Source organism: Mus pahari, chromosome 6, assembly GCF_900095145.1.
Source record: "Mus pahari chromosome 6, PAHARI_EIJ_v1.1, whole genome shotgun sequence".
NCBI lineage: Eukaryota > Metazoa > Chordata > Mammalia > Rodentia > Muridae > Mus > Mus pahari.
Window position 1 is genome coordinate 58619393 of NC_034595.1, and position 25261 is coordinate 58644653.

The 25261-nt window shown below is 54.8% G+C and overlaps 1 protein-coding gene across 10 annotated transcripts in view; it reads left to right on the plus strand.

The window, feature by feature from the left end:
* Positions 1-555: 555 nt before the first annotated feature.
* Positions 556-25261, plus strand: part of Lrp8 (LDL receptor related protein 8) — a 73946-nt gene continuing 49240 nt past the window's right edge. For 8 of the 10 annotated variants that reach the window (XM_029539743.1, XM_029539746.1, XM_029539745.1 and 5 more), the window contains exons 1-2: positions 719-855; positions 1593-1712. In XM_029539743.1, coding sequence (XP_029395603.1) covers positions 753-855; positions 1593-1712 — 223 coding nt within the window. In that variant the 5' untranslated portion in view covers positions 719-752. Of the gene's footprint in view, positions 856-1592; positions 1713-25261 lie in introns of all 10 variants that reach the window. The other 2 variants (XM_021199967.2, XM_021199968.1) reach the window with 1 other exon arrangement.

A 25261-nucleotide genomic window follows, 5' to 3' on the forward strand; every position in this document is an offset into this window, starting at 1 on the left:
TTCTCCGGGCCTTCAGGGCCCTTGATCTGCTCCTCTGCGGGGGGCCAACAGAGAAGGATGAATATGGATAACAGTCTGTGCGTCAGACCCTCACCTCTCTCAGGATCACACAGTGATAATCACAGATGCACACGGTCGCAGAAAGCGACTCATCTAATCTGAAGCTATGACAGATCTTGCCCGGCACCCCTAGCTTCTCCCTGACAATGCTTTCAGCCTTCCCGCGCTCGGCGCGTTCACTGCACCGGCCTGTGCGTCTGGAACCTCTCCTTCCCCCGAGTCCGGGCTCTCCTCTATACGCCTCCTTCTCTCACCCGCTTGCCACCTCCGCGGGGAAACCAGGGGGGCCAGAGCCTAGCCGGGCTCGTCCTAGAGTCTACAGCTCCTAGCACCTGCGCGCACACAGAGCAGGATCTTGGGGCTCGGACCGAGAGAGGAGGGGACAAGGACAGGCGGGGGAGGAGAAGAGGCGGCGGCGGGAGGAGCGTGGGGCGGAGGCGGCGGCGGGAGGGAGCGCGCGCGCCGGCGGCGGCCGCCCAGGGCCGGGGCCGCGCGCCCAGCCTGAGCCCGCCCCGCCGCCGAGCGTCACCGAACCTGCTTGAAATGCAGCCGGGGAGCCGGGGCGGGCGGCAGCGGTGGTGGTGGCGGCGGCGGCAGCGGCAGCCCCGGCGCCGCGGCAAGGACTTGGCGGGCTGAGGTGCGGCGGCGGCGCGGGGGNCTCGGGGCGCGGCGGCCGGAGCCCCGGGCCCGCCATGGGCCGCCCAGAACGGGGCGCGCTCCGGCCGCTGGCGCTGTTGCTGCTGCTGCTTCAGCTTCAGCATCTCTCCGCAGCGGATCTGCTGCCGGGTGGCCAAGGTGCGTACGGCGCTTCCCGGGCCGGCTCGCAGCCGTCAGCCAACAAAGCGCGGCCGGGGGTGGGGGCTGCTGTACAGCGAGGCCCCGAGAGAGAGGCTGCGGGGATCCCAGCTCCCTGGATTTGCCTTGGACCTCCCTCCCACCCCCGCCATCCCACGGTTTTGGTTACCGAAGCTCTACCCTGGTTCCGGGCACCCTCTTGGGGGGGATGGGCGCCGGGCCCCCCGGCCCGTGAACTTTGCGGGGGGTAGTCGTTCAGGGTCGAGGGTTTGGTTTAATTTGACACGCACGCTCCATCGCAGCGATGAGTGAAGTGGTACAGTCTTTTCTGACAATGCGTTTCCGGAGACCCCTGTGGGCCAAGGAGAGTGACAGGTTGCGAAGGGACTGAGCCCCTGCGCCCGGTGCGTGTCGCCAGTGTGCAGGGCTTCCCGCAGACTAGGTTTGTGTGGACCTGACTTGGCGTTGTGTGTGAGGGTGAGTGTGTCTGAAGGCGGGGTATAGCCACGGGCCGTTAAACGCGTGTCAGGTCTCGCTGTGCCATCAGTCGGTCCTGCAGTGGAGGACCCGTGGCATCCTGTCCTCTCTCGGAGTTAAGGTGCTTGGAGCTCCGGAGCTCACCGATTATCTCCTCCTTTCCCATACCCATACCCGCTGGACTTCTCGGCAGCCAGGGTTGCAGGGTGGGGAGCGGACTCCTGTGCAGTGACCCAGCTCACGGCCCTCAACCCCCGCAGGGCCGGTCAAGGAGTGTGAAGAGGACCAGTTTCGGTGTCGGAACGAGCGCTGCATTCCCTTGGTGTGGAGATGCGATGAGGACAACGACTGCTCGGACAACAGCGACGAGGACGACTGCCGTGAGTCGCGGCGACCAGGGGAGGGGAAACGAATGGGGGGGGCGCCATGCTCTGCCGCGCACGTGGCTGCATCCGTCATGGGGCCACCTGCCCCAGGCTGGCGGCCTGGTTCTGGGATGGGTGGCTCTTAGCTGTCGGCGGGAGCCGGGTGGCAGGCGTGTCCCGCTTAGGGTGGAGCCCAGCGCGGCTTGCTGAAGCTACCAGCCCGAGACTGTGGGCGGGGACGCGGCAGCCCCTGCACACCTCTTAGCTCTATGGATGGGATCCCCAATCTGGACCACAGTGGGAGCGCGCACTTCAAAGTTCCACGCAGCTCGGGCCACGAGGGGCTCTTTCCTTGCTCGGTTTTATGAATGAATGAATGGGCTCCCCGGGGCCACTGATTGGCTGCGCAAGGACCACCCCATAGGCCTGTGGCCAGAGCGGCCAATCCTGGGGCTGACGGTGTGCTGTAAAGGGCTCTAGGCCCTGCCCTGGCCCGCCCCGGCCGCACCCCCGCGCGCATCCTCCGAGTGGTAGGCTCAGGTCCTGGTCACAGTCTGCTGCCTTTCTGTCGAGTCACCCTTCATAGAGCGTTTTCCTCTTGCCAGCCTAGCCTGGGTGTGAGTCATGGGGCCAACAGCAAGGAGGGGCTCAGGAGGAAGAGTGTGTTTCCTGGAAGCCACCGGAGCAACGGCAGAGAAGGCAGCCCAAATACTAGCCCCACTGCCTTTGCTGAGAGCGGCCTTTGTACAGGAAGTTCCCCCTTGTGCGGGCGGGGCGCGTATTCAGGTGTCTTTGGGGCCAGCGGCAACGGAGTCAGCAGGGGCTCTCTGCTGTGAAAGGAATTTAGTTCCTGGTACCAAGAACCCACACTCTTCTAGCCACACGTCTAACTAGGACGCCTTTCAGTTGTCATTACAGAGGCCTGCTGTCTGCCTGCCGATGTTGGGTGGATGTTGGGTGTACAGGATCAGGCCGGCTCTGCAGTGCGGGAGCACAGTGTCAGAATGGGGAGGACAGCAGGTGGGCATACACCCAGCATTCAGGAATGGGAGGCTGAGCAACAACTCAGTCTGTTAAGTCCTTGAGGCTCCCTGGTTTAACATTTTTTGGGGTGGGGTACATTCGTAAAGCATGTATGTGAAGATAAGAGTAAAACTTTGGAGAGTCGACTCTCTCCTACTTTGTTGGGTCTCTGCCTCCAACTCAGCGTCCTCCAGCTTGACTGCGATGCCTCCACCGGCCCACCGGCCCAGCTGTCTTACTGGTTCTCATTGAGCTCACAGGCAAGCAGAGGTCTTCCTTGAGTTCTTTTGACTGATCGCCAGTCAGCCTGGCAGTTCACTCTGGACTAGCCTAGACCAGACTTTCGGGCATGCAGAGCCTGACGGCCTCAGTTTCCCGTTTGAGCTGTCACTGCAGCCTGTGGTGGTCTAACACTCTTCACAGTGGTTTATGCTACAGATAAAAACAGGCTCCGGGGTTGAGTTACGTGCTCTGGGGCTACTGAGTTGCCAAGTGGAAGGCATCTTCTACCAGACTTCTTAGCCTAATCCTTATTCTATGGTATGGCTGTGATTGTGTAAAATATCAGAGGGGATCTCATGCCCAGGAGTTGCTCTGGTTTTCTTAGACGGGCGCACACAGGACAGGGCGCAGAAATAGAAACCTAGTATCTTATCCCCTTAACACTAGTCTGGTGAGTGTGACTGTGACGTTTTCCTTGTCCTTTCGTAGGTAGAGACAGTGGCTTGGAGAGATGGGGTGGTGTTTTACCTAAGGTCACACAGCATAGGCAGGATGGATGGTAGAACTTGGTCAAGATCTCTGCCCGCCTGTTAGTTAGCTCAGGGCATGAGTTGATGTAGAAGGGAGTGTGGCGTGGACAGGAGGGCCTGCTGCTCTACAGTTATGAAGGGATGTAGGCATGACGGGCTAGGGTGGCTGGTAACCTAAGATGGGATCAGGAGATGTCCCAGGCAGCCACTTTGGTTTGAGATGGATGAGGCAGGCTTCTGGGCAGATGTTGATGGTGCCCGTGGTGTGGAGAAGAACGTATGTTGCACAGAGCCTGACTCCCTGAGCTTGCTTCCTCGGGCTCCCGCCAGGATGCCTGTCTCTGTCTCTGTTCTATATTAGATCACAGGAAGTCTCGTGGGGCTCGCAAGAAGGGGAGGGGAAGGTATTTGGAAATTCTTCTCCACAGAGCTGGAGAGAGAGCTCCGCAGTTCAAATACTTAGTGCTCTTGCGGAGGACCAGAGTTCAGTTCCAAGCATCTACACCCACGCTCAGCATCTCACAACTGATCGGACACCCTCTTGTGGCCTCTGTGGGCACACCGAGACACAAACTGAGGAGACACCATTCTGGGCCACCTGCTCAGACTCACTCCACCCCTGTTACTTCACTCTGCTCTGTCCACAGGGGGCCTGGATGCTCAGCCTCTCTTTGCCCCTAGGCTGCAAAAACAGAGTGGGGGCAGAGTTGTAATGAGGGAAACCGGTCAGTGTAGGCACAATGAACCCAAACTTCTGGTGCAGCCCAAGTGCGAGGGGGCTGAAGGGAAGGAGGGAGCTTCTGCACTGAGGAGGCTGAGACAGGCGTCCTATAGAAGGCTACCGCGAGCTCATCCCTTGCCATCTTAAAATAAGGGTCACAGGTGCTGCGCGCCTTTAATCCCAGCAGTTGGGAGGCAGAGGCAAGAGGATTTCTTTGAGTTTGAGAGCAGCCTGGTTTACGCAGTGAGTTCCAGCCCAGCTGATGCTACATAGTGAGACCCTGTCTCAACAAATACAAATAAAAGGTGGGACAGACCCCACGCTACAGAGGTCACCACCAGTGTTCAGAGAGGTAACAGGACTCTGAAGTCATACAGCTTGTCCTTGGCTCTGGAACTCGCACTGAGGTCTTGATCTTTTATCTTCAGGGAGGACTCTTGGCCCACAGCTGGCAGGCGAGGGAAGGGAAGCTTATGGGAGCTTCAGTTCCCAGTGTGCCTTCAAAGCGGAGGAAGGGTCTGTTGCCCTAGGGCTCCGGCCAGGGGAAGTTGGGTGGGACTCCAGCCTGTGGGCTCACGTAGGCCTGGGTTTCCTGTTGCTTTCTGGCGTCTGGGAGCAGAGGTGGGGATTCTGGTCTCTGGCCAAGCCTTTGCTCCTGAACCATCAAACACAGCACCTATTCACACTTGTCAAGCATTCGGGACCGCCAGGCAGCTAGCCCAGGCCATGTGCCTCTCTGCTGGTGCTTCTCAGTCTATAAGATGGTTGAGCCTGGGAGGACTGAGCCACCTCCACCTTGTAGAAGCTCAGAGGGGGTAAGGAGCAGTGTGTTTAAGTAAAATTGCTTCAATGTGCATTCAGGCATGCAGCCACGGAGACTGCGCAGGTCCCCCCAGGCCTCCATTTCTCATCCTGAGATGTGTGAGACTCTCCTCCCCACCGCCGACTGCCCCAGCTCCTGGAGTGCTGGACTGTTTCGTGGGTGATTGGATCAGAAAACACCCTCTCTGTACTCACCTGCTTCTCCCTTGCCTTAGCTCTCTGCTGCCATCCTTCCATCTTACTTAGTGACAAGTCGCTATAGCCCAGCCTCCCAGGCTTCAGGCCCACTGGTTGTTGGTCCTGGCCAGGCCACAGGGATTCCAGAGCTTGCCTGGTGGTGGCCTTATGAATGATGACAGTTTGGCTACAGGTCCTGGCTTGTGATGTAGCACACATTTGGCTGTGGGGTGCAGTTAACCAAGACACCAGGCCCCACTTCATTGCTCCTTGGATAGATGACATCAGAGAGAAAGAGAGAGAGAGAGAGAGAGAGAGAGAGAGAGAGAGAGAGAGAGAGAGAGAGAGCGCTGGCTCTTCTCGGAACCTTGGTTTTCCTGTCTGACCGAGCTGTTGTGCCACCTGAGGATGGAGCCAGTGCTGTGACCTCTTTGTTCCTTGTGCCCACTGCCCTCCAGCCTTTTCCTGCATCCTCCTCTGAGCCCAGCCACCGCTGCAGCTCAGTCACCTGCCTTCTGCGTCTCACCTCCAGGCCTTTGTGTATGATGTTTGCCTTCCCAGGACACTGTTCCCTCCCATGCTCCCTGCCTTCTGTGTTTCTCAACCTGTGGGTCATGACCCCGCTGGGGGGTCACGGATCTGGTATTCTGCATATCAGATATTTACATTATAATTCATAGCAGTAGCAAATTACAGTTATGAAGCAGTTACAGCATAATTTTATAATATCATTAATATATAATAAATACGATTATAGTTATATGAGGGACTCTATTAAAGGGTTGCAGCATTAGGAAGGTTGAGAACCGCTGTCTGAGACTTAGTCGAGGAGTCTCTCCTTGAAGAAGGTGCCTCTGTTCCCTCAGGCTGAGATAAGGGACTTCAGGAATACTGAAACCCTAACTCTGTGCAGCCCTGGATCAGATAACCTCGGCTGTCCCCTCCTGGCTGAATGGCCCTGGTGACAATAGTCCCTTCTTCCCAGAGATGTGTGGTGAACCGAAATGTGCTCAGTGAGCAGGAGGCGGATGATGGGTGGCAGTGGGTAGCATGGTGAGCAAAACTCAGCTGAACACCTCTAAGGTTGCTACTACAGCAGCCACCCAAACCCTACTCCACAAGAGTTTCTGAAGGCTCCAGCAGGGGGTGTGGCTCCAGCAGGGGGTGTGGCTCCAGCAGGGGGTGTGGCTTCAGCAGCAGGTGTGGCTCCAGGCAGGGGTGGTGTGTGGTGGTGGTGATGATGATGGTGGTGTGTGTGTGTGTGTGTGTGTGTGTGTGTGTGTGTCTTCGGCAGTGGATGATGGTACAGCCACAATGGAGGTGGCTCCAAGAATACCTAGAGGCGCAGAACTTATCCAGGGAGGGCTGGGGAAGAAATGAATTTTATAGATGTGGCTGGTCTCTGAAAGTAGGCTGGGGCTGGGAGGGGCCCATCCTGGTGGGCAGCCTCCTGCTTCTCTTTCTAGCTGTGTCTGTTATACCGTGACACTGCCAACAGGCCCCAAGCTTGCCTTGCTGTCTGTGCCGCTGGATTCTTCCAGCAGGACTCGAGGGTGCCGAAGGCTCTCTTGGGCGTTCCACGGCCCCTCCTGGGTCAGAGTCCCCTCAGTTTCCAAGGTTGTAGCTGGCTCATGGCTGTGTGCCCCCCCACACACACACACTGCTGACTGACAGCTTTCCTCCTTGGAGAATGAGGTAGCAGGTGAATCCGAGGGACCTCAGGGATAGAGGAGGAACAGGACCAGAGAGCTGGTGGAACAAACACCCCTTCAGGGCATAGTCAGGTGGCGTTCTCCTGGCCCAGGGTGAATGGTCATGTCCCCAAGGCCCTTACTGTTCCAGGAAGACTGCCGGGCCTCAGCTGGGTCTCTGGAGGTGAGGTGCCACCTCTCCCAGGGTGCCTTTCCCTACAGTGTCCTCTCAGATTCTCTCTTACTGCTAGCCCTGTGCTTGGCACCAGGGACTCCAGAACAGATAGCTTCCTCTGGAGATCTCCAGCAACAGGTACTGGCTACTGGCCTGAGGGTGCGTTGGGCGGCTTATTTTCTTCAGCTGTTCTTATCTCTGTTTAATTCTTATTCCCATTTTAAAAGAGGAAACAGAGGCTTAGAGAGAAATGGCTGTGTACTGCATATGGCCTGGTACTTCTGGACTGGAGCTCTGCCATGTAAAAATGACTGCCTTAGCTCCTCCCTCCCTCCCTCCCCCCTCCTCCCCTCCCTCCCTCCCACCTTTCCTCCCTCTCACTCCTACTAATCCCGCTTTTCATATTTATTCCTCTTGAGACATGGTGTCACTCTGTAGACCAGGCTGATCTTGAATTCACAGTAATCCTCCTGCCTCAGCCACCTGAGTGCTATGATTACAAACAAAAATCAGCTTCTCTCTCAGCTCTGTCCACTCTGTTGGGGTCAAAGGACACATTGCCCAGTCTTGTCTCCCTGCAGTACAAGTTTCCGGCCTGGGGAGCGGGCCTGGAAGGGACCTTCTCTGGAGACCCCATGGAGTCCCAATGCAGGCCCCCCTCTCCTAGCCTGGTGGGCTTTTGTTAGCTGTGCCATTGGGAAAGGAAGACCTGACAGTGGCCCTGGAAAGCAGTGTTAGCTCGTTGTCACAGCTTCACCTGGACTCTGCCTCCTGGCTGCCAGACCTGTGGTGCCGTCGGGGCCCATTCTCAGGACATTCTCAGGAGCAGGGTGTCCCGCTCCTGAGTGGGCCTGGAGGAAGAAAAGCAGACATACCCCCTCCCACTCTTGCGCACCCACCCGCCGCCCCTCTCTGTTCTGAGCCTGGCTAAGGGACAGGCGCATGCCTGCCACACCCCAGAGCTTTGGGCTCTGGTATTGGGGACTGCAGGCATATACTGTCCTGGCTGGGCCCTCCCTGGCCTCTCAGGACATCTGGCAAGCATGGTAAAGTGATTTGTTCTGTGTCCATGGCTTCCTGAGTGTGCTCTCTGCTGGGTCTTACTTAACACAAGACCTCTAGGCAAGGCCCGGCAGATAGAAGACAACGCCGAGAACCAAAGTTGCTTGTCCTAAGCTACCTGACTGGTCAGGGGTAGGACTTGCTTCTGGCTGTGGGGTCTGCTGTAGCCGGGAGGAGACCAGTTCACACACATCTGTTAGGAGAGCGTGTCAGACCCTTAGGTGTGCCCCAGCCTCCCTTTCCAAGTATTCTAGGTACTTGACCAGTCCTGTCATAGGGTGTGCTGGCTCCCTCCTGAGCAATACTAGCCCTGGGGCGCCCTTGGCTATCAGCCAGGAAGGACCCCTGGTTGCAGCTGTTTCTCCCTCCTGCTACAAGCTGCTATGTCACCCACCCTGGGGCTGGAAAGGCCCAAGAAGAGCTTAGGGGAGAAGAGAAGGCTCCCATAGGGGGACTCTGCTCAGTACCAACTCTCTGCTTCTCACCTCCATGCTGGTGGTCTCTGTTCAGTGCGGGCCAGTCCGGGACCCGTAGCTCGGAGAGTTGGGCCGTGGGAGTATGGACTCTGAGATCCTATCAGGACTCTTGAATGTCCTGATGACTAAGTGACCCAGCACCGTCCACCCAGTTCCCATGATCCCTCCCTGCCTCTACCTACAATCTTCAGGGTTTATTAATTTTGTGTGTATGAATCTTTTGCCTGCATATATGTATATACCACATGAGTGCCTAGGGCCTGTGGGGGTAAGAAGAAGGTGTTACATCTCTTGAAATTGAAGTTATGGGTGGTTTGTGAGCCACCATGTGGGGGCTGGGGAATCAAACCTGGGTCCTTGGCAAGAGGAACACATGCTCTTAACTGCTGAGCCGTCTCTCCAGCCCCAAACACGGCCTTCTAGAACATGGCAGGACAAGCGGGCGAAGCCTTCCTGGGATGGCATCAGCCAAAGCCATGGGAGTGGTCCTATGGCCCCCAAAGCCATGGGAGTGGTCCTATGGCCCCCAAAGCCATGGGAGTGGTCCTGTGGCCCCTGGCGGTACCCCAGACACTGGCCTGACAGTCCTACAAGGAACTTCATCCCCATTACTATGTCAGTTTCCTGTCACCAGCCGGTCACACTCAGTCACACCTGGGCGGCCGATGAAGGCAGTGCAGGGGTCCCACTGCCCTGAAAAGGAATTTCAGACTAAGGAGCCTCACAGGACTTTCTCTGATACTGGGAGTTCTGGAGCCACAGTTTCAGTTGATTCTGTTTGTTCGTTTTTATTTTTCCTTACAGAAATAACCTTCTCTGATTACACGGAAGTAATTCTCTTAAAGAAAAATGAGGTTCTGTTATTCAGATCGTTTTCTCATATCATATATAGTGTCCCATGTCAGTAACATACATTACTAAATTCTTTGGTTTTTATAGATAGACTCTAACTAAAAACAAAAACAAAGCAAAATACATAATAGTGATTCAAACAACAAAAATGATGACGTCTTAGGAACACCCCTGTATGCCCTAATGGCCCTGGTGTCCAGCCAGCCCAAAGGACCCTAAGCACAGGGCCACCTTGTCCCAGCCCCAATGACACAGACAAAGTAGTCATATCTGGGTCACACAGAGCAGAGATAAAGGACAACTGTGTTCTGGCCCAAGGACACTTACCCACCAAAAAACCCACAATATAACCAAACGACTGCTTCATTTGTCTCACCGCGTTAGCGGAACCCATCTCCCTCTTAGCTTTGCGATGTTTATTCTGTTTCTGTCCCATACTGGCTGTGTGACTTGGACAAGTGGCTTCCCCATTTGAACTTCATTTCTGTCTGCATTCATTGGTCCTTGCTTTATCTGCACTGCAGGGCCCTCTGAGCATCCAGCTCCTGCCTGGGTCTGAGCTCAGCGCTGGAGCAAGCCTGGGGGATGGGAGACTACCCTGAGCTAGATACTGGTCTGGGCCTGTAGAGAGAGCAAGTTGGGCATTTTAGGATCCAGAACGCAGCCGCAAGGTGCAGACTTCTTTGGCCGCTTTCCCCTCTGCACGGTTAAGCTCCTGGTTGGGTTGGATAAGCATGGTGATGGAGGGGAGAGAACAAACAAGAGAGGCTCGGCTTGAGGCTCGGCTGCCCCCCGTGCCACCCTGAAGCAGCCACAGTGTGAACGTGTGAAGACCAGTGGATGAACATTCCCAGACCCTCCTGAGCACACAATTCCTGCACATGTCAGCCGCTGTCCTCTGCCAAGGGCAGCGCTGAGAGAACAGTGGGAGAGTTAGATGTAGGTCAGCTGCCCGGAGGGAAGGAGGGGACCAGGCTGCCAGAGTGCCTCAGCGGTCACTCCCATCCTGACTGCTGTGTGGCTCAGGGCAGCTTCTAGGTGGCCCCAGTAGCTGGCTCACCCTGGGTTCACAGTGTGTCCAGGGGACATCAGGGACATGGCCGCTGATGAGAGGTAGGAAGGTCCCACCAGACCCAGGTTAAGCTGCCTGGCTGAGTGGCCGGAGACAGTGTGGGCTTTCCAGAGGGCCTGAATCCAGGGACATTCAAGCCAGCCTCTTCCATGCCCACTTCCTAGACCTTGGTCTACCATCTGCTGCCCATTATCCTTAAAGCCCAGGATTTTTAATGCCTGTTCTAGAGACAGAAAGAACATGACGTTGGGCAAGTAGGGAGATGGCGAGGATCTGGGAGGGGGTGGGGGACAGGGAAAAGATCAAAATATAGTGTATAAAAAATTTTTGTTTAAAAAAAGTCCCTTCTTTTGGCTATACCTGCTTGGGAGCGGGTGTAACCAGGAGGCAATGACCGTTCTGGACAAACCAAGGTGACACTTCCTCCTACCCCTGCCAAGGTGGCCCAAACCAAGCAACCCCCCTCCCCAGCCTGTTGTGTCTGGGGGTTTATTTGTCACTAGAGAGGCACCAGCAATCTGTTCCCAGCCTGTCCTGTGCCTCTGCAGCCTGGGCCACAGCCTGCGATGTGCTATCTGGCTCCTCTCTGAGGACTGAGGTAGTTATCCACAGCTGGGGGCCAGGCTGCAGGCCCATCTCACCAAGTGGCCACGTGGCAGGTCCATGAACCTCTTGGGGGGGAATCTACTTTTTGGAAGTGGGGTACCTCTAGGCCATACTCAGCATAAATCCTCTAGGATTCTGTTGTTTTCCCTGAAATTCAGGAAGCTCATAGACTGGAGGTCACCACATCAGGTCCTGAGTATAGAGGCTCCAAGGACTCTCCATCCAGAGACAGAATGGGGAGCTGTGGGAGCTAACACTATGGACCCTAGAGGCTCTGCCCTAACTCTGAGGGGACATGGTCTGGACCTACACAAAGAGAGGACTCCAACAGCATGTGTGCATGTGTGTGTGTATGTGTGGTGTGTGTATGTATATGTGTGTGGTGTGTATGTGATATATGTGGCATGCATGTGTGTATATGTGGTATGTGATATATATATATATATATATATATATATATATATATATGCATGCATGTGTATGTGTGGTATGTGTGGTGTATATGTGGGGGTGTATATGTGTGTGGTGTGTATGTGGGGGTGTGTATAAGTATGTGTGTATGTGGTGTGGTGTGTATGTGGTAAGTGTATATGTGTGTGGTATGTGTGTGATGTATATGTGCAGTGTGTGTATATGTGTGTGGTGTGGTATGTATGTATGTATTTGTGAATGTATGTGTGAGGGGTGTGTGTATATGTGTATGATATGTATGTGTATATGTGGTATGTGTGTGGTGTGTATGTGGGAGGTGTATAGGTATGTGTGTATGTGGTATGGTATGTATGTGGTAAGTGTATATGTGTGTGGTATATATGTGCAGTGTGTGTATATGTGTGTGTGGTGTGGTATGTATGTATGTGTGAGGGGTGTGTGTATATGTGTGTGGTGTGTATATGTGTGTGATATGTATGTGTGTATGTGGTATGTGTGTGGTGTGTATGTGGGGGGTGTGTATGTGGGGTGTATATATATATGTATGTATGTATGTGGTGTAGTGTGTATATGTGTGTGTGATATGTAGGTGTGTATGTGGTATGTGTGTGGTATTTATGTCTGTGTGATATGTATGTGTGTATGTGGTGTGTGTGTTCATGCAGAAGCCAGACATTACTACTGGTTGACTTCCTCTGTTGCTCTTCTTCCCTTGAGAGCCGACACTCACTTTATGGTTAGGCTGGCTGACGAGCGAGCTCCTGGATCTGTCTGCTTCCGCCCTAGTGCTGGGGTTACAGGCTCCATTGGTGCTTCCATGGCCAGCTTTTCCATGGGTTTTGGGTACAGAGAGTGTCTTGCCTCCTGAGCCACCTCCTTCATCCCTACTTGGAGCTCTTCCTGCTTGGGTACTTTCACTCCTGGGGTGACGGCATGCTTGTGAGCTAGCCAAAATGGACTACGTATTGGCTGCCGGTGAAAGGCTGTTTGTCTCCTCCGGTGGCCAGCCTCGCGCTGTGTACACCCCTGGTAGGGACTGATCCAGCTGGTCCTAGTGCCATCGTGGTTTGCACTGTCAGCTAGTTCCAGCCTCGGCCCTGGGTAAGTCCCTTGAACAGGAACCCCAGACTGTCCCGTGTAGGGATTAGGTAATGCCTAGCTCATGGAAAGCACCAGAAACAGAGTGGTCCCTCGAGTATACACCATGGGTTGGAGGTCACATGGTGTGGACTGCTGTCATGAGGCCACTTTTTGCCTTTCCTTCTCTCTCGGTGGCCTGGGTCTTTCCTGCCCCTAAGTTCTGTGCTGAGTTCTCTCTCCAGAAACCCAGGCCTGAACCCTTGTTGCTGCTAGAGAACTGAACTATGCTGCAAGCTCCTCCCAACCCCAGGTCTCAGGCCTACCCTAAGACCCAGGAAGCTGCCCTTTCTTGTGACTTAACTGCAGGACCCTGGTAAAGCTATGGCCCTCCCTGGGGAGGGTTTCACAGACCAGTATTTGAGCCACTGTGGGCAGCAATTGAACTGCAGCCCCAGCTCCTAAATAGCCCTGCCTAGCAATCTCAGCTTAGTTCGTGGCCCAGTCTGGAGCCCAGGTGTGAAAATCCTTCTCAGGGCTTCAACTCACTAGTAAGGCCACGTCCAACCTTTGACACTTTGTAGCTGAGCAACTCTGGGCAAGTTGCCTGACCTCTCTGGGGAGTCCGGCCATCAGGAGTGGACCTGTCACAAACTACCTCTGGGTGACAGTAGGATCCTGTTATAGAAGCAGAAGCAACAGGAACAAGCCTTGACATCCTTTAAACCTGCCTTCATCCTGTGCCTGAGAGAGAGAGACTGCCTTCCGTACCACTTGTTGAACGGGGTGGGAGGAGCCAGGGAGCCCCCAGAAAGAGTCTTTAGGACTCTGAATCCTTGTGGCCCTGGCTGGAACTTGCTGGCCCAGTTTAGAGGGAGTCCTTCCAGGAACCTTGTTAAGAAATGAGCGCAGAGCCTCGGGGACCCACAGAGGGTGGTGTGTGGAGGAGGTTACACGTCTGGCCCCACCTCTGGATGTGCCCAGGAAGGGAAGGACACTGGGCCCTTCAGAGAGGACACTGGCCTGTGATACAGGGTGTGACAGGCAGGGCTGAGGGGCTGCCTCACCTCCATCCTCTGTCCCCTGCTCAGCCCCAGCATTCTGTCCTTGGAAATGGGGAAGGTTGAACGGAGAGGCCCAAATTGTTCTTTCGTGCACTGCTGAAGGCCTCTATGCCTGGCCTCAGAGAGATGTCCCTATGAAAGTCCCCAGCAAGCTTTGGCCCTTGGGTAGGAAAGCAGCCTCTGGCCAGCACATACAGGAATCTCTCAGCAGCCAGGGGTAGGGTCTAACACCTCCTGAAACAGGAAACTCGCTGAATGCCCACTACTTTCTCTGCCAAGACAGTGTTTTCAGTCAGCCCCCCCCCCCCCCCGCCTGCCTTCCGGGTCCAGCCGATTTAGGAGCCTCTGCTTCCAGAGGCTGCTCCCACCTCTCTCAAGCCCACTCTGGATCCCTTCCTCTCCACCCTGCCATTGCCCCAATGCACGGAGGCTCACCCTGCTTGAAGTTCTCCAGCTCTCTGACCTCGGTGTGGGGCCCACAGGCTGCACATCCTCAGATGCCATCCTCAGATGCCGTTGGCTTGCCTGCCTCCTGTAACGTGACTGATTTCCCGAGGACAGATGTGCCTTGCCTGGAGGCCAAGGTGACATCCTACAGAACGTTTAGCTTCCTGGGCAGTAGGGCCCAGGTCTGTGACAGCCATGGTACAGTACGTGAGTGTGGTGCTCCAGTTGGAAATCTCCATTCCCTGCATCCTCATCTGTTGTGGTTCCCCCAGATCCTTCCCCGTGCCTGCCACCTGTCAGTCCATGCCCGCCCCCCAATAGACTTACCCTCCCAGACTCCATGGTAGTACGCCCTCGAATTCAGCTTTCTGCCTCTATCTAACCTCTGCTTTGCAGGGGCACCCTGAAAGGGACAAGGCTGTCCTCCTTGCCTGCCTGAGAGATGGCCGTCTCCTCAGAGGGTGTTCAGAGCCGGTTGCAACTTACCATGCACCTGCCTCCTCTGTGGCCTCAGGTCTCCATCCTACCCCAAACTCCAGGTCTGTGTTCCAGCCATCTCCCGGTGAGAAGCTCGTCCCTCTTGCCCATGAAGTCCATCCCTGCTTTACCTGTAGACCCTCCGTTTCCAGGGTGCTCCTCTGACACACTTCTCGCCTTGCAGGTTTTTTTCCATTCCTGTCCTTGTCGCTTTGTGATGGTCTAATAATAATCTATGGTTCACAGTGTGTATGTGACACGTGGGAGCAGGGGCAGGGGAATGCCTGTGGTGGAAGAGAGAATCAGGGTGAATGGAGGGTGACCCTGGGCCTGGCATATACCCAGTGCTCGCTACCTCTTGCAGTGTGTCTGTTCCCTTGACACTTGGAGTTAGGCATAGGATTCCTGAGAGTTCCAGGGAGGCGTGGAGAAGACTAGAGCCCCTTGTTTCTCCCTCCAATGTTCCCTGAGTTTGGTTATGTGCTGTGGGCCCCACCCCAGGGCTACTGGCTCCTGTTCTATGTGTTATCTCCTCAGAGCCTCAGCTTCTGCCACTATGAAGAGGTGGAGGACCCATGACCTTCCCCTATATGTTGTGGAGGACCCATGACCTTCCCCTATATGTTGTGGAGGACTCATGACCCTCCCATATATGTTGTGATGGAGGTCCCATGACCTTCCCCTATATGTTGTGGTAGAGGACCCATGACCTTCCCCCTTTATGTTGTGGCGGGGTTAGACCAGAGTTTCCTTTCCACAGGGACCCTCACAGGAGGGGCCGGCCAGCAGGCGGCTTGCTTTTCCAGTGAAAATTATGTTTGCCTGTTGCTTGTCACTGCCAAGTGCCACTCCACACAAGGGTGACTCACTCATTCTGGTCTGCTCAGAACCGTCTCAGGGTTAAAAGTAAACGTTTCGAATCTCAGGAAGCCCCCCCATCCTCTGGACCAGCCTTCCTGCACCCCCACAAGTCCTGACCACTGCTCCCCACTCCTGGGGCCCTATAGCAGGGGTTCCCCAGGTACTCGGGAAGCCAGTTGGTCATAGCTCACTTGAAACCCAAAATGCTGCTCTCTACTCTACAGTTTGGAGAGTGCAGAGAGGCTCAGAGCCGGGTGGGGAGTTAGGCATGACTGGGCGTGCTGGGTGCTGTGTAGGGGACCAGAACTCCTGGGCACTGATACACCGTCTGCCTCCAGCACAGCATACGATGGCTGTTTGGTTTCCCCACCCTTATCCTGCTCACCTCTCAAAATTATGGGGAGACTCTGTAGCCCTGAATGGTCTACCTGTGAACTTCTTGCTATGGGTTCTCTGCAGGACATTTATCCATCAAATCCTGCTGTGGCCTCACGACTCCCAGGGGAAGGCAGCACTGAAACCCTAGACAATGCCAAACAAAGATACAGGCCATCTGTCTCCAATGAAGCTTCACAGTGGAACAAAAGCCCTTTCCATGTGTGGTCTTGAAGCTCGTGACAGCCCTTGGGGGGCTGTGGTAAGGAATTATAATACCCATTATACAGATGGGAACACTGAGCTCTCAATCTCAGCATCTCTTGATGGTTAGGGAGAAGGGAAAACAAGAGGGTGGCTATGCTATGGTCATGGTGCCTGTCAGGGGTGTTGCTGAGTAGCCTGTCCTCACCCTTGTTGCATACCTACTCTGTCGGTGTCCTCATCTGTAGGGACCATGAAGACAGATGGAAGATGAGGGGGAGGTATAGGAGGAATGGAGAGGGGACGGGAGCTCCGGGAAGGCAGGGAGAGGGGAGGGGGTCCATGCAGCATCGCCACTTCCTCTTTGGTTCTCACAGTTTGTCTGCACCGATTCATGACAGATGGAGGGAGGGGAGAGCTGGTGCCAAGAGGCTGTCACCACAGGCGAGCAGAGCTGGGGGGAGGGTGCTTTGTGTCCATGGTTTGTCTAGGGAGGGGAAGCAGCTGGTGGTCTGGCTGCCTGGCCTCCTCGGAGCTGGTTCCCCAGGAACTTGGGGGTGGGTTACGCGTGGATGTTGTGGGGCAGGAGAGCGGGCAAGGGGTGAGCCTGCCACCTGCCTTGACTGGCTGTGCTCCTGCCCCTCCCCACCAAGGACAGATGTAGCTTTCTTCACTGGGTGTTGTGAGTGGGCAGGGGGTTCTGGGGACTGGCACTGAGCTGTGTGGTCAAGGAAGGGCCTGAGACTGGAGGCCTTTGGGTCACAGAGAGCACAGGGGTGGGGGGAGGTTGTGGAGGCGGGCCAGCACTCATCCCTAGGTGTGCTATCTGGATTTTACCAAGCTGCCTTCCTGCCCGTGTAGTCCTTCTAGGCCCTGACACATTCCAAGAGTGGACAGTCCTGACCTGGGCCTGACCTGGCTTCTTTGTTGTGTCTTGTTTCTTTAGGGTGGTTTCCACAAGCAAGAATGGCTCTCTCCCAACCCCCAGTGGACACAGAGTGGCCAGGGCATGCTTGCTAGCTAGGTGGGTGGGTAGGTGGATGAATTCTTAGCTTGCAGAGCTTCTGAGATAGAACCTTGCCCCTTCATCATGCAGGCCTGAGCTCTCAGAATGTTGTCTGTTTGTCTGTTCTTAGGCCTCAGGCAGCCCAGGCTTCCATGGGGGTACACCAAGACCTCTGGCTGGTCATCCTGACTTAGAGCATTTCTGTGAACCCGGAGTCGGCCCAGTTTCTTAGTGACCCCTGACAGGGTTGGGTCTCCAGGGTGTTGGGTCCCCAGGGTGTTGGCTGTGGTCTCTACTAAGCCCTCAGCTTGTACTGGGTCGCACCTATTTGGTTCTCCTGTGTGCCTTGTCAGCACACACACTGCCTTTATCCCTTCTTCATAGAGGAGGTGAGTGAGGTAGAAAGTAATGAATGATTTCCTAGGGTGCACATCCAGAAGGTAAGGGGCTGGGCCTCCTGTGTGCTGGGGCTTGTTGGGGCCCAATAAAGGTTTTGGAGGTCGGCTGTCTATCCTCTAGCTCATTCCCAGGCAGGTCTCTAGCACCAAGTTCCAACTGTGTACTTTCACATCTGGAACTGAGGACTAGGGCCCAGGGCCTCTCCTGTCTCTGAAGCCAGTGTGGCTAGTCCACTTTGGGATGGAACCCAAGGCCCCTAAACTGAAGTAACCAAAGATGCATGCAGGGCTTAGGCCCTGGTCTCTTCCTTGAGTGTAGGCCTCTTCTCATTAATATATTTATTAATTTTTTGTTTATTGTATTTATGAGTACACTGTATCTGTCTTGAGACACAGCAGAAGAGGGCATCGGATCCCATTACAGATGGCCGTGAGCCACCACGTGGCTGCTGGGAATTGAACTCAGGACCTCTGGGAGAGCAGTCAGTGCTCTTAACCGCCGAGCCATCTCTCCAGCCCCGTCATTATTATTAATAATGACAGTCATTAATGGTAAATTACGGTGTGTCTGCATCGAGCCAGCTCAGCTGGACAGCTGAGGGGAGTGTAAGATAGTGTGCATCCTGAGCGCGGTGTGTGTGTGTGTGTGTGTGTGTGTGTGTGTGTGTGTGCTTGATCCTGAACTGCAGGCACTTTATTTTCCTTCCCAGAGTCTGACTGACACTGGCTGAGTACTCTGGGTACCGAGGCAGCTTGGTTAAGCCTCAGTGGCTGAGAAACAGGCTCCGGGGCCACCCTAGTAGAATGCCCACTAGCCCGTCTTCCTTCCATGTCCTTTACCGAGTCATTCCACAAACACTGTTGCCAGGTTTAGGCCCAACCCAAGACAGCCCCAGGGCCTAACCTTCCCCCCCCCCCCCCAAACTGTGATTCTTTGGATTTCTGGAGGTATTCTTTTCAGTGACTGTAATGGATGGCCCCAGTGCTTTACTCTGCCATACTGTGGCCCACTGTACCATAGTCAGTCACATAGCATGAGAGCTGGGTAGGTCAGCTTCCCTCTTAGGGTCAGGGTATCCTGTCTGTACAGGGCCATAGTGGTCCCCTCCTCAGAGGACTGAGAACTGATGGTCACAGTGGCTACTTAGTGGCCTTACTCTGTGCGGCACCCAAAGATGGGGAAACTCACCTAAGGTCACACGGCATATGAAGGGACAGAGGATTGGGAGCCTGGGGTCTGGCTCTCAGGGCTGTGTGACAGTCTCTCTCTCTCTCTCTCTCTCTCTCTCTCTCTCTCTCTCTCTCTCTCTCTCTCTCTCTCATCCTGACAGTCTTCATTTTGCCTATCAGTATCTCTGAGACCCCTGGGGAGCCTCCCACCTCCCACATGAGCAGGAGAGAGGAGAGAACAGGCAGGGGCTTGGGTACAGGATCTGGGGGTTTCCCCACTCAGGTTGAGATCTGTCACAACATTAATGTTAATTAAGCCTTGTTATTCAGCCCTGCGCTTACACAGAGCTCCTGACAGCAGATTACTCATAAGTGAGGCGGTAAATTTACTACGCGTTTCCCAAAGTCTCAGAAGCAAAGGCCGCATTGGGAAGGGCTTGGAGGGCGAAAGATGGGATGCTGTCCCCCTCACCCGTACCCTCCTCCATCCTCATGGCCTGGGCAGTGGTGGTGGTGGTGGTAGTGGTGGTGGTGGTGGTGGTGGTGGTGTGTGTTTGTGTGTGTGTGTGGAAGGTGAGGGGTTGGCTCCCTGGAAGACTCAGGTCAGCTGACCGCCTCACTAGAGTGCAGGAGCCCAGGGCACGGAGCTTGGCAGCCCCTCTGCCCAGTGCCTCAGCTCTGCCTCACCCCTGGCTCACAGCAGACTGCCATGCACAGACACATTCCCTTCACATTCCCACGGAGGTACGAAGGCTCTGTGCACAGTAGGACTCAGCAAAGACAGCGTTGGATCTGCCTGTAAGCCTGCAGTCCACCTCTGTGTTGCAGAACACATTTCACATTGCAGGGCAGTCTAAGCGACCTCCCTCTGGTTCCCCACCCTGCAGCAGAAACCGAGCTCTCCTCGGCCAGGTGAAGATCCAGGAATGCTACAGTGTAATCTTTCCCCGGCTTGAGTTGTAGGCAGATGGCCCTTGCCCGCTTCTGAGCAAGGTGAGGGGTGGGGCCCCTGTTAGGTGCAGTGCATCCCCTCCCCCTAAGTCCTGCTGTTTTCCTTGGCCTATGGCGGGGCCATGCCTGAGACATTTGGAACAAATCCAGGCCTTGGGTGCCTACGATTTTTTTTTAATTAATTAGAGCATTAAATGGTAGCCCAATGGGAGAATCCCACCATCTGGCTGTCACAGGAGAGGCAGGCAAATCTCTGCATATTTGTCTGTAGTGTGTGAGCATCATAGGAAGCCACCTGTGCGTGTCTGGGTATGCAGCCCGTGTGCTGCGGTGTGTACGCAGTGTGGCTTGGTGTGGGTGTATGTGGGCACACATGTGTGTATAAGCGGCTGTGTATCTGTGCATGCATGCTCAGCTGCATGTGTGTGCACTGCCATGCCAGAGGGCCTGCATGTCCATTTCAACATACTTCCCTGTGTGTGGTCTAGGCCCAGGCCTGGCTCGAGAGCAACATGAGCCAGGCTGGGCTGTGTGCCCAGCGGCCTCTTGAGCCTTCCTGGCAGAGGTGGTGATCACAGACTGTCTGGGCAGAAGGCAAGATGGAGCTGGGTTTGGCAGGTATACACTGGCATTGGGAAAGAGGCAGGAATCCTTGTGCTGTGTTTGACAGATGGGGAAACCCAGGCCGATCCAAGCACAGAGCCAGGATTGGGGGACAGGACTGGAGCCTGGTCTCTGGACTCCCTGTGGTGGCTTTTTTCTGTTCCCCTAGGCTGTTGCCCTGTCAGGCAGTTTATGCCTTAGGTATCTTTTATGCTGTTAGAGTTTCGTGGTGGCTCAAAGAGGTTCCAGAAAGAGTACCCTCTTATTTCACAGGACTGACCGCGATCAGGTTCTGGATTCCCACTGCAGCCCCTGTGTTGCCATTCCTTAGAGGAAGTACCCCGAGCTGCTGGAGAGCACTGGACCTAGTAGGTCTACTCATTTGTTGTGTGATGTAGGCCCACCTTGTCCCTCTCTGACCCTCAGGAGAGCTGTAAGAACTAAGTAATGACTGGCCAGGGTGCTCGTTAGAGGAGCGCTTACTTAGCGTGCACGAGGCCCAGGGTTCAATCCCTAGCACTGCATATCAGGCATGATAGCGAGAGTAGGAGGATCAGACGTTCATGACCGTCCTTGGCTACGCAGTGAGTTTAAAGCCAGCCTGAGCAACAACATGATCTGCTGCCCTGTCTCCAGAATAAATAGGTAGATGATAGATGATAGATAGTGTAGTTCAGTTTTAGAGCATGCGTGAGGCCTGAGGTTCATTTCTCAGCACCAAGGCAAGCGAGGATCTATATGTAATAGGCTCTGTATACCTTAAGGAGCAGTGAGGGGGGCCATCACTCCATGGTCAGGGCCAAGTCTCACATTCCTCATTATATATACCAGGCAAGTAACCTGCATGAGGTCACATAGAGACAGAGACAGGACTTCAGGACCTGTAACCTGCTCCTGGCAGGAGGAAGATCACAGCAGGCATAGACGAGACCCTCCCAAACGTCCATGCCCAGAGGAACTGGCTACATGGAGGGAAGACTAAGGGAGTGAATTTGTTCTGTAGTGCAAGCAGTGTTTGCGTGGTAGGTGGCTTTGCCTCCGTGCAAGCCATGGAGGGGTGTTTTACTGGGGAGCAGGCTGGCTCAAGGCAGTTGTGAGGTGTGGGCCAGAGGCCTGTGAGCAGGGCGGCTGCGGGCATCTATCTGGCCTTCCTGGCCCCTGCTCCCTTCCCAGCCCATGTCTTGCTCTGTAGGCTCTGGTTGCTAACTCTACCAGTGCTGCTTGCCCTCTGGCTGTCTCCCAGGACCAGTAAAGGTCCCTCCCCTCTGCCTCCCCTCTCCCCCTGCTACCCTCCCCCCCAGAAGTCTTCCCTAACTTCGGAGTTCAGTGGTACCTGGCAGGTGCCTGGCACACAGTAGTAAGCACCCCCTCCTGCTCCTGATTCTCTGGCTCCCAGCAGTAGAGACTGAGACCCTCCTACTGAGTGAGATGTGTGAAACTGGTCCTTGTGTAAGTTAGGCCTGGTTCTTCCTCCCAGTCCCGTGCTCTCAGAAATAAGATCCAGACTCGAAGTATAAACTGACCATATAGCTACGCTCTTCTCTGACTAGATCATAACTGTAATAACCCATTCTGCCACGTGGCTGGTTACCTGTGCTCAGGCACCAAGCGTCCGCCTTGTCACATCTTCCCGTGTGCATCTCCCGTGCCTGGCTCTATCCCAGAATTCTTCCTGCCTCCCGGATGTCCCACCTTCTCTTCTACCCTTTCCTATAGGCCATAGGTTTTTTTAATTGACAGGTGATGCATCCACGCAATACACAAGATGTTCTCTCTGCAGGTCCTCCCAGATGCTACACCTAGCATTGAAGGTGCCATAGAGGGAAGGACAAGGGGGGCCCCAGCAGCCTCTGCACCCAGCCCTCCCTGAGTGAACTAGGGGATCCCCTCTACCCTAAGCACTTGCCAAGCCGACCAGTGGCTGCACGTGGGCTTGCCTCTCCTCCCCCAACCCATTTTGGCATCGCTGTCTCCAAGGTAACGGGGAATTTTCCCTCTCTCTCATCATTAGGGTGCCAGGGCAAACAAACAGCCCTAATCCAGATGAGCCTTGGGCCACAATCGCACTCTTCTGAGGTTTTCCTTTTATTTCTAGCAATTTTGAGAAGCTTGAAGTAATTGGTATTCCGCACAGGTTAACAGAGGCACTGCCTCCGCAGTATTATGCCTTAATTTTCTTTATCACATAGCAAGTCGGAATGAATCGCCTGCTCCTGCCTTTTTCCCACCGAAACCTATTACCAGCCTGTCTGCTGGTTAAAGTCATTTCGTGGCAGCGCTTGGCTTCTTGCCACTGCCCTGGGAATCTTTCTGACCAGAGCCAAAGAACAAGGAGGGTGAAGAATCCATTTGTACAAAGCGGGGGTCTCCCGTTGAGAACTTACTTCCCTCCCTGTTCAGAAGGGACAGCTTTCAGCCTCTTGCCTGCGCAGACTGGCCATATGTCAGCGGTGGGAACGAGATTCCTGGGCCTGCGATGGGGGAGGGGTGGCCATGCCTGCTGCTTCTGGCACCTGGGTTAGATCCCATGACGAGAGTTTCTGGGCTTCTGCAGCTTGCCTGTGAGAGTCTCTGATGGCCGAGTGCCCCGCATTCTGACCCGGTGGGCCTGAGCAGTCTAGCTTGGGATTTTGAGACTCTAAAATTTTTATCTTGGAATATGGAGAGTTGGATCTGTGGTTCTGTGGCTTCGTTTTGATTCTGAGATAGAGAGATGGATGATGGATGGATGGATAAATGGATGGCTCATAGATAGATAGATAGATAGATAGATAGATAGATAGATAGATACATACATACATACATACATACATACATACATACATACTGTGCTTACATAGGGTCTCTCACTGAATGTCACTGAATATAGAGCTCACTATTTGGCTAGGCTGGCTGGCCAGTAAGCTCTTGGGTTCTATTGTCTTTCCTTACCCTCCTAGGGTTATAAGTGGCGTGTGTGTGTGTGTGTGTGTGTGTGTGTGTGTGTGTGTGTGTGTGTGTTCTAGGGGAGCAGAATCAGGTCCTCCTGCTTACCGCTGAACCGCCTCCCAGCGCTCTCCCCCGATCTCTCCAGCTACACTTAGTTCTGTCGTGTTGGGTCCTGTGAGGGAAGAATTGCTTTGCTAAGCTTACCTTAGAAATGTCACCTCAGGTCGACCCCAGCTTCTCAGGCATCGTTTCTCCGTTCATAAAGTTGAGGAGTGGGCCAGGTTTGTCCTGCCTGCCTGTCGTGCCCTGCGTGGCCTGGTCTCTGTCTAGCACTTCATGGGATCTGAGCCACGCATGTCCCCTGTCCGTCTGAGCCCTCAGCCATTCCAGAAGGAAGGCCGCCCAGCCCTCCCTGAAGTCCCAGGAGGAAGGCATTGATGGTGCCTCAAAGTCGCTTCGCCCCAAAATGTTAGCCCTGTGTACAGCTTCCTCCCAGGACCTTGTCTGTGTCACCACAGGCTGCACAGCTGTGGCTGGAGTCTCACTAGACACAGAGATTTGGGAGAGAGAGAGAGAGAGAGAGAGAGAGAGAGAGAGAGAGAGAGAGAGAGAGAGAGCACTCGAGAGCACTCACGCTCTATCACCCCTTTCTCTGAGGTCCAACTAAAGGCTTCCTCTTCAGGCAGCCCTCCCTCTCCTGGCTCGGTGTCCATGTCCTAAAGCTGTCCAGAGAGGGTGAGTGAGCGACCTCTTCTACCTTTGCTTTTTTGGGGTGAGGGGATGGGGCAGTTTTACTGTGTATCCCTGGCTGGCCTTGAAATCCACCTCCTAAGGGCTGTGACTAAAGATGCATGCCCCCATGCCCAGCCTACCCCCTTGCCTCTAATCAAGACCCCTGTCTTGTCCCATTCTGGATTATGGACATGGCTCTGGGGAGGTCCCTGTTACCTCAGCTTGGCACAGACTGGGTAGGAACATCTACCATGTTGTATTCCTTTGAGCTTAGTGGACTTTCCCCCTCATCTCTGTGTCCCCTTTGGTCCCCACCTCTGAGTCAAGCTCCTTGGTTGTCCCTGCCTTCAGGGCCCATCGCTCCTTCCCTTGGGCATCTATCTGAACCCTAGGCTCAGCTGACCTTGTCACCCTAACAGACACTTGTCCTTCCTTCTGGAAGTTGGCGCTGACATGCTGGCCCATGGCTGGAGAACTCCCCCTCTGTCCCCTTCACTTTCACCTGTAGGCACCTGGAGCAAGCCCTTAAATTGGGCTCATGGACAAACTGCGCCTTTTCCTTCTGATGACAGGAGGAGGAGACTGAATTACAGGGGGTAAGGGACCTGTCCAGTGTCCCCCCTGAAGCCAGAGGCCACCTGGTGTAGTGCCCAGGATTGCCTCAGCCCGGGCCTGGCTCTGTGGACCTCTCCAGTCCACAGAGCTTTCCCACTGCACCGGACTGATGAGGGTGTGCGTGCGGTCCCAGCTGGGGAAGGTGAGTGAGCCTCTAGGACGACTTACTCAGCCTGGTCCTGTCTGGTAGAGGCTCCTTAGTCTTTCCAGCATGGAAGCTGTGCACCGCGTGGTATATCTCTGTGTGGTGCTGATAGATGGTGAGCTGTATGGTACTGCATGACCGGGCTTCCACTGTTCCCCTTGCAGCTGGCACACTGCTGGAGCTGGGGGTGGGAAAAGCACCTCCTGGGGGGTGGCACTCTAGCAGGGCTTCTCTGTTTTTTGCCTTGTCAGGTGGGGGCCCTCCATCCCTCCAGCCACCAGCACAGTGGTACCCAAGCCCTCCATCCCTCACTCCTTTGCCCCTGGGGGTCCTTGGGCTTCTATGGCCTGGCTTCCTTACCACTGGATGCCAAGTTCTGTTCTGGGAACTCTGGCCTTGCCATTGGCAGTTGTTGGGGCCTTAAACCTAAAGAAACCTGTGCAGGGGCCCTCAGCATACTGGCAGTGGGGCTAGAATGCAATCTAGAACCTTCTAACCTGTGGCAGAGCTGCCTCTCCTCCTGTTAGGAGGCCTGTGGCAGGAAGAGCAGGTTCCCGAATGTAACGGACCTGGCAGGCATGGTGTGTGTGTGTGTGAGTGTGTGTGTGTGTGTGTGTGTGTGTGTGTGTGTGAGAGAGAGAGAGAGAGAG